This window comes from Azolla caroliniana, unplaced genomic scaffold (genome assembly GCF_043228905.1).
Source record: "Azolla caroliniana isolate FFs.n. ecotype wild unplaced genomic scaffold, voAzoCaro1.0.p SCAF_1, whole genome shotgun sequence".
Taxonomy (NCBI): domain Eukaryota; kingdom Viridiplantae; phylum Streptophyta; class Polypodiopsida; order Salviniales; family Salviniaceae; genus Azolla; species Azolla caroliniana.
The window spans coordinates 35,192,622-35,205,153 of NW_028230436.1; the positions used below are offsets into that span (position 1 = coordinate 35,192,622).

The 12,532-nt window shown below is 36.4% G+C and overlaps 2 protein-coding genes across 2 annotated transcripts; one reads left to right on the plus strand and one right to left on the minus strand.

Moving 5' to 3' along the window:
• The first annotated feature begins 3,594 nt into the window (after positions 1-3,594).
• Positions 3,595-8,022, plus strand: LOC147870105 (coiled-coil protein). The gene is made up of 6 exons (XM_087337025.1): positions 3,595-3,921; positions 4,498-4,646; positions 6,207-6,428; positions 6,493-6,654; positions 6,800-6,892; positions 7,237-8,022. Exons 1-6 carry the CDS (start codon positions 3,647-3,649, stop codon positions 7,440-7,442), a joined length of 1,107 nt encoding a protein of 368 aa, XP_087193151.1. The 5' UTR covers positions 3,595-3,646; the 3' UTR covers positions 7,443-8,022.
• A 2,094-nt stretch (positions 8,023-10,116) lies between these two features.
• On the minus strand, positions 10,117-12,334 carry LOC147870106 (protein STAY-GREEN homolog, chloroplastic-like). The gene is made up of 5 exons (XM_087337070.1): positions 11,862-12,334; positions 11,268-11,441; positions 10,916-11,083; positions 10,781-10,832; positions 10,117-10,396 (listed from the first exon to the last, which is right to left on the minus strand). Exons 1-5 carry the CDS (start codon positions 12,159-12,161, stop codon positions 10,200-10,202), a joined length of 891 nt encoding a protein of 296 aa, XP_087193196.1. The 5' UTR covers positions 12,162-12,334; the 3' UTR covers positions 10,117-10,199.
• Between the last annotated feature and the right edge of the window lie 198 nt (positions 12,335-12,532).

Sequence of the window (12,532 nt, forward strand, 5' to 3'; positions counted from 1 at the left end):
TTCCGCCCTTTTTGACTTTTAATATGTCTTATCTACTGGGAAACCCGCACAGGTGTTGCAATGAGGTGAAAAAAAACTGTACACCACCGCACAGTAGGAGAAAGGTCACTAGATGTGGATTACTGTTCTTCATATTTTAACACTTCAGATGAAATCCATGTTCCATGAGCAGCGGCGTTAATTGTAACCATGAAACTAACGCTACCTTTAACCCTGACCCAAACCCTAAACCTAAATTATATAAGCGCTAAACTCTAAGCCAACCAACACGAGAGCGTCCCTTCCCTTCCGTTTGGACATAAAAGCAGAGAAACACATTCTGTCGAAACCATAGCCTCTTGATCCCAAGGTAGAGCACAGAGAAGAAAATCAAACGAATATGTATCGAAAGAAAAAGGAAAAGAAGGTGGGCCATCGATCTGTTTTAATTGTTCAGTCGCAGGTGTATTAACATTGAACCTAAGGTTAAGAGACGCATCCCACAGACCGCAGGGTTAAACCCTAACCCTAAACCCCTAACACTAAATCCTAAATCTCTGTGTTTTTTTTACCCTGGTTAAAACTGTATCGTTTAACTGAACTCTAGTTTTAACCATGGTTTGAAGTTAAACGAAGGTAGAGTACATATGTATATAAAAATCACGTGTTTTTCTTTATTTCCCCAAATGCCCCTTGGTTTTCAATGTTTTCTTGGATGTCCATGGACAACCCAACTCTCAATTCGTGTCCATCTACGGGAACTCTATGGGCTGTTTGTTTGAGAGCACCCCATCAAGGAATGTATAGTCCACTATGGCGTCAAAAAGCCAAGTGTACAAATTTGGGAAATTTTTACCTCTAGTCAATTGGCTTAACAATAGGATCAATAATTTAACCATTAAAGGCCTTTTGTATAATCATCTCATTCTTCTTAAGGATATTTTGATGATTAATTAAGCTTTCCTCTTTAAGCATTTTTCTTCACTCCTTGACATGTGAGTCAACCACCCATTCATAGAGGGACACAATTGATCTTTGTTTGTCTTATGCTCTTGTTCCCGATCAACTTGCATTTTCCTTATGGTTTTTGGAAGCTTGATTTTATCCACCATAGGTGATTTAACAATGAATTGTGCCTTGTTAAAATGCTGATAAGATGTCCTTTGTGTGTATGATGGTCATTGGTCATTGTGGCCGCACATAGCTCAACCCCTAAGATCGCACGTACATTGAAAGTATTTTCAGCTCCTAATAATCACAAATCATCATGTCTAGATGTTGTCGAACATGCCAAGGGACGCACTATGCGCATGGGGCCTTGTGTACCATACATTGATTTTTATTCTCCCCGTACGCGTACTCAAATTGTAGCCTGGGTTCACTCCAAATGTGCGGTTGCATTAATACAGGCATGGTAACAAGTTCAGTGTGACATGAAATTATAATAGTAAAATAAGACATCGCATGCTAAAACACGATGTCAAATTGTTTCCTTTATAATCATACTTAATACTTTTCCCTAATTAACCATGATTTTTTTTTGATAAAAAAACTTTCCTTGAAACAAGGCAAAAGAAAAATAGGAAGCTTGACCATCCAACCTGAATCTAATGTGAGCAGCATGTAATGCCTTCTTTCATATCCTCTAGCGTATGACAACATTTCACCTATGAAAACATGCCAACAATGACACATGCCATTGTTGCTAAATGTTTTTCATGAACTACTGTTGTTGTTAATGTTCATAATGAGAAATAGACACTGGACACCAACCCACTCAAAAGCCATCAAGTGCTAACTATCAATTGCAATGAATCAATCTTCATGTATCATTAGTCGATTACATACAAGTTTGTGCCATTTATGAGTACCCACTGTGTGATACATCATGTCACCAAAGATTAGGGAGCAACAAGTAGTTGTTTTGAATGCAAATCATTGTTGAGAGAAGAAGTTGTGATAGACATATATTTTGTTTATATCATTTGTAGATATGTTCACACTTTTTTAGACTTTGAATGGATTATGTGATATTCATGCCTAGTTTTTATACAATCTTACATTTCTCATATGTCAAATCATGTCCTTGAAACTTAGCTTGCAATTATTCTCTATATGTTAATCCTTGAATTTAATGACTAAAATATCTAGAATTATAAAATCCCACTCTCCACGATCCTTCAATGTATTTTGCTTTAATGTCACTTGATTTTATTACAAATTGTTGTACGCTTTACAGCGTGGTGAATATTTTGTTCATAACATTTTTACCATGAGTAGATCATCCCACTTACATAGTACAACTTTTAGTGGTGTTTCCTTTTGCTTAAAAGTGCTATGCTATATGTAATTTCACTCTTTGGATTGTGAACTTTTGGCATTGAACATGATGGGCTTGACAAGTGTAATAATTAACTGGGTTGGAAACTCAAACTAACTACCTGAACATTAGAAATCCTGAGTTTTAACACCACACAATCAATATTGGAATGTTCAATGTTGCCATGTAAAACGATGAAGCTTAAGCTACCTTTTAATGAATGATACCCAAGGAAGACAATCTCGTTGTTGCGACTCAATGTGCACTTGTAAAGCCTCATTTGGAGGAATATCCATTTATTGCATGCTTTTGGATCATAGAAGAGACAAGTTGGGCCAATGCAGACTAATTAGGTCTCAACCCATGATGTCAAGTTGTTTAATAGTATGTGCAATTTCATGTGTTGCCTACGGATATAAACCTCCAGAAGATTATGAAGTGTGCAATCCCTATGCCCCTAATTTGAGGGTGAAACATCCATCAAATAGGGGCCATAGAGATTGCACACTTTCTTTGTAATATTCCAAATTAAGCATCATTAGACTTAACTTTGTGGAGATATCACGTAAACTCTAAATAATAATAATAATAATAGGCAGGTTCTCAATGCCGATATAGTGACAATAGATAGAAGATCAACCACCTCCCTTACTAGAGCCAATATTATGTACTCGTTTAATTAGACATGAGACATCTTATTCCTCATTAAGGACCCAATCCTAAGTATGAACATCAAAACACTAACGGAACAATTTTGTCTCATCATTTGATATGTTGTGGCCCAAGCTACAATATGAATAGAATTACTTCATTGGATCTTTGTTAGACAAATAGATACTACTTGTAGGCGGTTTATCATGACACCAAAGCATACATTGATGCCATCTTGCTCGACACAACCAAAGATTTGGATACACTTATTTCATCAAACCCTGAAACACTACATGCAACTTCTCATGGCATCAAAATGAACCTCAAAATAGTGTCGATCAATTACAATGAAATCGAGCAACATAACAATGGTGTGTAAAGCACAACGCATACACCATCATGACCCGTAGCACTGTCATAGTGACGAGAAGAAACAACCAAGGTTCAGCAATCAATCGTGGAAGAATGGCTTCTTTTGGAGCTCCTTCTAGGAATAGGCACCGAAAACCCAAACAAGATTATAACAATGGTTCGGGTTAGGCTTAACTGGTTTGCTTTATCTAAGCCAAACCGGTTAAGCCTAAACCGGTTCGGGGGGTTCGGTTGCTATGTATCATGATATGTATGTTGTTATTGATATAAGTTTTCAGAGGTTTTTGAAGCATAAGACGAAAACACGAAGAGAAACAGGGGATCATGGCTCAGCAAGAGGAACAGGGGACCCCCAAGTGGACTCAGAAGGTCGAGGATTTGGTCGATGACGGTGAAACCGGAGAAGCTCAGAAACTTCTAGAGGGAATCGTGGCCGATCTCGAGCAGAGGGAAGCCTCCTCTTCTAACCTAACCCTCTCTGCAGCTCTTTTTGACCTAGCTTCTCTCTACAACTCTCAAGGTCTCTCCATTAAAGCTGATTCGTGCCTTTCCTCTGCCCTCCTTATAAAAAAGAGAGCAGAAGCCCTTGCTGATCTCAGGTACTTCTCCTCTTCTTCGTATTATTAACGTTTCGATCAATTATCTTATCAAACTAGGGTTTTTATGGTATCGGAACTTGTTTCTGTTTTTCTTATTTCTTCTAGCGGAAGATATATGCTTATATTACATACTGTTTTCAAGTTAGGGTTTAGGTCATAACCCTATCAAGTCAGGGTATCAGGTACTTGTTTTTCTTGTTTTTCTTGTTCTTCCTTGTTTCTGTTTCTTTTTTGCTTTTTGAGGTCAGGTTATGCATGGTTGAAGCTCATCTTGGTAAGTTAAGATTATGCATGGTTGAAGCTCATCTTGGTATCAGAGACTTGTTTTGTCTCTCTTTATTTTCTTTCTTTTATGGTCAGTAAGTGTGGTTTAGATATTCGATTCCCTTTTCTTCTTCATCAAGGTCAGGCGTCCACGGTTTAGAGCACCTGATGAAATTTTGGTTTTCAATGGTATCACGAACTTCTTTTTGTCTTTCTTCTTTCTTCTTCCCTTCTTTTGAGCTCAGGTTATGCGTATATGGTTTAGAATCTAGATGATCAATCTATCAACGCCTAAGTCTTCTATTGTATCAGGGTGATAGATTCTCCATCAGTAGATTGTGGAATTAGAGCTAAAGAAGAGGAGAATAATTCTATAGACGTGCAAGGAGAGGAGAACAATTCTATAGATGTGCAAGGAAGGCATCCGGAATCATCCGAGTCTGGATCAACTTGTGAAGAAGGTAAAATTTCCATCTAAAGCATTGTTTTCTATTTATTCTTTTTTATCACCTTACCTTCTTTATCAGTGAGTCAAAGGCATTAAAGTATGGGTCCTATGGAAAAAACTATTTAATGACCATTTATGCTTACCCTTCAGAAAACCTGCAAGATTTAACAATCAACTGAGAAATTTAATGCTTTTCCTGCATTCCAATTCAGTAGATGCATTGAAGGTACATTTCGTGAACTCAAGTTTGTTATGTAGAATTACTATTATGAAGCTGCTAAATCCCGAGATATAGATGTTACAATCATATCTCACTTATGATAGGAAATCTAAATAAAATATACAATTGCTCCTCTGCCTATGCCTTTCTCTTTCATACTAAATCCCAAGATATAGATGTGACAATCATATTTCACTTATTATGACCGGAATTCTGAATAAAATGTTCAATAGGTCCTCCCGCCTATGCTTTCTTCTCTTCAATGGATTGTGAACAGTGAGGATATGAATTGGTAGCAGATGCACAGAGCTTTGCAAGTAAATGATGTGAGATACTTCTCTCTGGCTGTCTCTCACGATGCGAAGAAAGCTTCTATGACCATATGAAACATCTGGATATGATGCATGGAAATTTTTGTCTCTATGGAGCCAACTAAAAATTCCTTCTAAAAAGCTCAGTGTCAGAAGGTTAAGGGAGTTATGACCTGATGAAAGGGCAAACCAGTGAACAGTGGCCGTAACTATAACAGTCCTAAAGTAATGAAATTCCTTGTTGGGTAAGTTCCTACCTGCATGAAATGCATAACGATTGTGTCTCAGAGAAAGACAATGTGAAATATACATGTCTGTGAAGATGCGGACTACCCACACCTGGACAAAAACCCTATGAAGCTTCACTGTTCCCTGGGATTGTCATTGAGCTATTCTTGTGCAGCTTAGGTGAAAGGCAAAGAGGGCCCCTCTCCGGAGAGGCCTGAGCAAAAAAAATCCTTCTAAAAAGCTATGGAGGGTGACATCCTGTATGCAACATATGTTGTCAATGTTGGTAACATGGATATGAGCAATTTGATGCTAGTATGAACTATATCTACAGAAAAATAATGCAGGTTAAGGGAGATGTCTAAAAATGATAACTTTTTTCAATGTGATGGATGAGGATAACATAGTTTAAAGAAGAGCTGATTATGTTTTTGAAACATAATTATCTGATAATGTTGTGACTAACCCGATAGTAATTATAAAGATATAAAATAAAACAGCGTCACTATCACCATAAATAAAATATAATTTAGGAATTATTAAAGAAGAAATTGTTTGTTCATTATTGTGACAACTGTGTAATTAACGTAGTCGAAATGGTAACCATACAAATCTATAAAATAGAACAGCATTGCAATAGGTTATAACAAAATTGGAAGAATTTAGTATCTGTACAACTTGTCTCTTAGTATCCATAAACTGTTCTTTTGTTAGGCAAAAACCATGCTTCTGATTTGTTTCTTATATACACTCGTTTGTTTTTTCTATAATGATCACTCCTTAAATAACAGCTCATTCAAATGTGACAATGCAGAGTGGGAAACTGCTCTATCTGAAGGTTTGTTAAAGTTGGGTACCCTGTCTACATCATCAAAAACTGCAACTGAGGTTTCCACACATGATCGGAGTACATACAAGCAACGTGGAAGAGGGGCTTTTACCTATGGAGAGATGGGCATGCGTTGTGATCGGCCAGTTTTGAGCCCTAATGAAAGCCTTGATATGGAAGATGAAAGTGACATGGGAGATGCTAAAGGTAAGTAGTTTTTAGAGATTTTTAAAGCAATGGGAAAAGTATTAATTTTCTTTGTGTTTTGTAGCTGTTTGTGGAGTTCGGCACGTGCTGATGGTCACTTTTTCACCGAAGGTTACAACGAAAGATTTGGAAAACCTTTTTGAGGCTTTTGCATTAAGAAATGGTGTTACAATACGGTGGGTCAATGACACTACTGCACTAGCAGTTTTCAGGAATCCAGAATTTGGTATTTCTCTATGACATGCCTTTTTTCCTTCAAGATATTAATGAATGATCAGAGATTTGGAAATAGAATGCATATGCCTTGGTATTTAGAATGCCAAAGCTTTGGAAATGGAGGATCTTAACGCATGTCTTTGTTGAAATGTCAGCTAGAGAGGCTTTAAAGTCGGTAAATAATCCAGAATTTAAGCTTGAAGAATTGAACGAGGATAGTGAATTAGTCGGCCTGGTTAATAAGCAAGGTATATATGTGTATGTGCAATTGTTTCAAAAAAACAGCTTTTGTTGTCTCAATATGGATTAATATTTATGTAACTTCATTTTCCAGTTCAAAAATTTTTCAGTAAACATGGAAATACCCCCAATTCTGTGCATATTTAATAGGATTTTATTCAGTTTTAAGATTTACATGCTCTCAGTTTTCAAAGGAATGATAAGATAACCCTTATATTTAGCAAACTACAAAAATGCCCCTCAAAACTCTATTTAGTTTTTAGGGTCATTATTGATCAATGATGAATTTGGTTTGAATGTAATTAATTTTTCTTTGAATGTTATGCTTTTCTAAATGACCCTACTTGAACAGATCTTCAACCGCCTGCTCCACGCCCCGCCACATCTTCTCAAGCAGCACACAGAATGATAATGGGTGCACTAAGAAGGCAAGGGATAGACAATAAATCAGCACCTAGAAGCAAATTCCAAAGCTCTCAGAAACAAGAATCAGATAGAAAGGAACGGCTTCTCATGCGACAGAAGCTCAGGGATGAAGCATGGGGGGAAGATGGCTGATAATGCTAAATGTAACTCTTGTGAGAGAAAGAAAGGAAGGAAGATATATTGTCTCACAAAACCCGTAAAGGCCTAAGAGACATGAGAAAGAAACAACTGTCATTTTGACTTGCCCAGGCTGTAACAAAAGGAAAAAAACATCTGCTCACCAAAACCAAATCGCTTGAAAAGTAGCAATGAATATAACCCACAATCCGAAGGAAAGAAGCGAAAATTCATGTTGATCCTTGGTCAGAAACTGATGTATTAATCAGGTTATGATACTTGGCATTTGGCTGCTATGCAAATGGAACTCAATGAAGGCAGTTAATTTCTATGTGTGAATAAGAAGGAAAGAACGAGGAAACTGGGTTGGAATAATAAGGTTTGAATCATTTTCCATATTCTTTATCGATGTTTTCTGATGGACCATCTTCCTCAGTAAAGCACACATCCGTTTCCTTCCTAGCTTTAAATTCCATATATCCAATGTAATGATATAGGGAAAGGAAAATTCTTATGTGATTGATATTGAGATTGTTTCATTTTATGGACTTGTATAAGAGATTTTACATGGATTATAATCTAGACACTTTTAAATTTCAATTAGCTTATGTCCCATGTAATGATACAGAAAAAAGAAATTTCTCATATGATATTGAATTTGTTTCATTTTTGAGAATGTGTCTAAAACATTTTTTACATGGATTATAATATTTGATGGATACTTTTAAATTTTGATTATCCTGAAGATCCTGAATGTGTGGAAGATGCTACAGCCTTCTGGTTTTGTTCCCATGACAACAATCAGCAAGGACAAGTAGAGGTTAATATGAGTTGTTTGGGCAGGAGCATTGTATGTTCTTCACTGAAGATCCTGAATGAGTCGAGATGCTACAAAACTTATGGTATTGTTACCATGAGAACAATCAGCAAGGACAAGTAGAGGTTAATATGAGTTAGGGTATGATGGTAGTATGTTCTTCAGCAGTAGCAAGTAAATTTGTGGAAGCAAATATGAAATTGCCAAATCGAGGAAAATTAAGTGGACGTTCTTTTAAAAGCTGGATGATTACATTTAGTATCTCTTAGAAAATGTTCAAGTTGCTGGTGAGATGATTCAGAATCCACTTGAAGGACTTCATCATACATAGTGGATCAATTTATGCACTGAAGATTTGTATGATCTAGAAAAAATTAGAAAAACAAGGTTTCGTTTAGCCTTCCCACACAGATCTAATAAAATGTGCTTTTGCTTTTATTCTTTAAGTAACATCCTTAAATTATTCTTGCCTTCATTTTATAACCCCTGGATCAAATAACATGAGTTTAGTAAAGCCAAAATAAATTTCTTGTTTGTTTGTCCAAAGATTTCTGACTTCTTGGGGATCTATAAGATATATGAAATTAGCTTCTAGATTTGTATATTTTCCTTAGAGATTGGAAAATCCTATCGTAGGGAGTTTCCAATCTACCTATGTGTGCTTCTGGTTTCATTATTTTATAACCCTTGGATCAAATAACATGAGTTTAGTAAAGCCAAAATAAATTTCTTGTTTGTTTGTCCAAAGATTTCTGACTTCTTGGGGATCTATAAGATATATGAAATTAGCTTCTAGATTTGTATATTTTCCTTAGAGATTGGAAAATCCTATCGTAGGGAGTTTCCAATCTACCTATGTGTGCTTCTGGTTTCATTTCTCCTTGACAAGAGGTGTTTAGTGCCTCAATGTTAGCTCTTTGCCAAATGGGGCAATAGTATGTCCCAATGGTTGGGATGTTCACCCATTAAAGTGGTATGTGAGTTGGGATCAGAACATCACGAGACAGTTCAGTCCGTATCTGGTGCAAGCATTGATCATTGAGGGGACCTTTCCAAGAGCTTAAATATATTCCTCTAGGCATTGAACAAATATCATTTCTAACATCAAATGGAAATAATGTTTTATGAGGAATTTTTTAAATCTACTCCAACAACAATGGTAGATGACAGACTATTTTTAAATTATTATTTTTTGCCATGTGATTAAATGCTCACAAAACCTACTAGAATCTTCCCCTTTGATTATGCAGAATGGGAGTATCAACTCAAAACTTGATTATGCCAAGCTTTCAACCATCAAAATCCACACCACATTTTAGGCAATGATTTTCATCACATTTGTAATGCTTGTATCATTCAACATGATCAACTTGCACACAATCTTTCCAAATTTTCTGATTTCCCTTCCCTTCCACTTCAATCGTTTTCAGCCTAGAAATAGCTAGAACAAGCTCTTAAACGTGCAACTAAGTGGATAGTAATTGCTAAATAGGACATGGTGGCATATCCCTTCCTTTTCTTACTGTAATTGTAGCTCTCCTCATAATTAAAAGTAACTTATGCATTGTGTTCTCGTTGTCCTTTTTGGATAAAATTATTACAGATTGTTTAGAATGAGCCAATAATGGAAACTTCTTTACCATTAAAAAAATACAAAAAGATGACCTCAGGCTTCTTTTTAGACATGAATAGTCATTATTGCTTTAATGCATTACTTGTGGAGTGAAAAGGGTATAGTACAAAGATGAAAACCCCTAAAAAAGAAGAAAATAAGATGTTGATTCTTGCGAATCCAGTGGTTTTACAAAACCAGGTGGCATGGCTGGAAAAAAAATCACATACATGTTTCTTAATGATGGTAGTATGAAGATGTGTCAGAAGGTTGCAAATCTTTAGTTTTTACTTAAATTTAGTTTTCACAGAAGCAGATCTGAGCCCTTGGTAGCAATGCAAGTTTAATTTTTCCTTTTCAATTTTGGAAAACAACAATGGCATGGTACATTACATTCAATAGGTTTCTTCCTCAAATTCTCCACTATCGAGTCTTCACCAATTCCTTGACCTCTGGACTCTAGGGGTCCCCAGTACTCCACTCTATCAAATTTGTGCACATTTGATTGGAAATATACCCACACTGTGGCTTGATCTAGCTCTGATTTGACAACATTTATGATTTGTTAGAGCATGAATATGAGATAACAAATGACTCTTTTCCCTAGCAACATATACATACACGAATGCAATTATGAGTTTAGTGAGTGAAAGTTAACAAGCAACTCTCTTCCTAGAACCAATTATGCATAAGAACATTGATTTATAACAGAACTATACGCAATGAGAAAAACTCACTCTTTAGGTGATTAAGATTTAGAGTGTGAATCACAACAAAAAAATCTTTTTTCTAGTACCAAAAAGGTGTAAAACAATATCCCAAGTGAAACAGAGCTCTAAAACACTATGTGAACAATACGAAATAACGTTCTATTTTAGAACCACAAAAGGGCAAAGATTTGTTTAATCCAGAAACTAAATATACCTGGATACTTCTTTAGAAGGGCTTGATCTCCATGCCGAAAAGCTTCTAACACCTACAAAAATATAATCCACCAATAATAAGCACAGGCAGAGATAGAAAGCATCTCTTGCATGCATGTGTTACATTTGGGCTCACCAAGGGGAGTTCCTTCTTGAAAATATAGAATCTTAGACTTGCAAAGGTTTCTAGCAGCATGTGGTCACCACTGATATGGCAATGTACATGGAGAGACATGGCGCCTTGGCATTTTCTCCATATTGCAATCACTTCATCTCTCTGAAGCCTCTGATACCACCCTTGCAACTGCAAAGCTGTAGCTATTTGTAAGACATGATGGGATCCTCAACTAAAGTCTTACTTAACAAATTTTTACATCCAATTTCCGACAATACATGTTTCAATGAATGAGTTAGTGCACTACAACATTCCTTCATAAATTGATCGAAAATGGTGCAATGTAGTTGTTGCTAGAGAAATTATGTTGCACCTGGGTTTTATTGATGCTTTGAGAGATTGTGAGAGTGAGCATTGCAGTGATGTCACAATGCGTTAGAGTATAGATTCTCGGAAGGATTTCAGGATGTTCATCGACGCTCATTCCTAAAAATATTACATCAAGCTTCGAAGCTTCAAATATGGGCGGCCCAAACACCTTATCCACCTAGTACAAAGGTATATGTGAAAATTGAGCTCGTTAGTAAAAACATTAAGGGAAATTTTCAATTAAGGAATAAGAAAACTTTGCAGTATTTTGTAAGACAATAATTGCAATCAACACGATTCTAAAAAATGGACTAACTAAACCATAAGATTTGTGAAACCAAACCATAGCCTTGTGTGGCCAAAGGTTGTCCAATAGCTAATGGGACTACTCTAGCTAATGAACCCAAGTTATTTGGCTATGCTTGAGGTTCATAACAAAGCATTGAGTAATGTCAACTAATGTAGATATGCCGAATGGCATATACGAACTCTAGATAATGAAGTTAATGTTAGTGCTCAAGGCAAATCATTCATTATCTTATTTCTTCGAAAACAAAATACAGAAACAGCGGAAAAACAAAGAAAAAATGGCAAATACCAGATTAGGGAGAAACAATGCTTTTGGAGAAATACTCTGTTCTTCTTCCTGATAGTGTTGTTGTTGTTGAGAGCAGAGAAAAGGAGAAGAAAGCTTCAAATCCCTTTGATTTGTGACTTTGATCTGAGAAGAGCAGAAGATCAAACCAGAGAACAAGTTTTTGCTTTTGCTCTTGTGGGCGATTTGCAGAAGATGGAGCCTGAACAGAGTGTCATTGCTCTTTAACCTGAAACAGAGCAATGAAGAAGAAGAAGAAGATAGTAGAGATGGATGGTGACCGCCCATCACTAAAAATGCCATTTCTTCTCTCTCTATTCCCAAGCATTTTTCATCTGATTAAACAGAGACAGAATGTGTGTTTTTCTTATTCCCCTGCTTCTGTTCTGTTTGTGAGAGAAAAACAAAGTGAAACCATATCCACATACAAGTTCTTCTCTTAGAGACTAAAATTTGCTTCTTGTCTTTGTTTCTTTAAGAGAGAAATCATATCCACAAATCACCCTCTAGGGGCTTTGAGATTATAGCCAAGTGGGGATCGTCTCAACCTTCTTCGTGTGAGACACAAACAAAGAACAAATATACGGAAATGCCATGTATCGATTCCTTAAATGCCTTGCCACTTAGGGGGCGTGGGGCCCTGCTCAATTATCCCTCACAAAGGTGCTCACGCT

Excerpts from the sequence above, each read along its gene's own strand:
- LOC147870105 (XM_087337025.1), top strand. The coding sequence starts at position 3,647 with ATGGCTCAGCAAGAGGAACAGGGGACCCCCAAGTGGACTCAGAAGGTC. Across the intron at positions 3,922-4,497 it reads GAAGCCCTTGCTGATCTCAG|GGTGATAGATTCTCCATCAG; the intron begins GTACTTCTCCTC and ends CTATTGTATCAG. Across the intron at positions 6,893-7,236 it reads CGGCCTGGTTAATAAGCAAG|ATCTTCAACCGCCTGCTCCA; the intron begins GTATATATGTGT and ends CTACTTGAACAG.
- LOC147870106 (XM_087337070.1), bottom strand. The coding sequence starts at position 12,161 with ATGGCATTTTTAGTGATGGGCGGTCACCATCCATCTCTACTATCTTCT. Across the intron at positions 11,442-11,861 it reads CATTGTTTCTCCCTAATCTG|GTGGATAAGGTGTTTGGGCC; the intron begins GTATTTGCCATT and ends CCTTTGTACTAG. Across the intron at positions 10,833-10,915 it reads TCAAGAAGGAACTCCCCTTG|GTGTTAGAAGCTTTTCGGCA; the intron begins GTGAGCCCAAAT and ends ATATTTTTGTAG.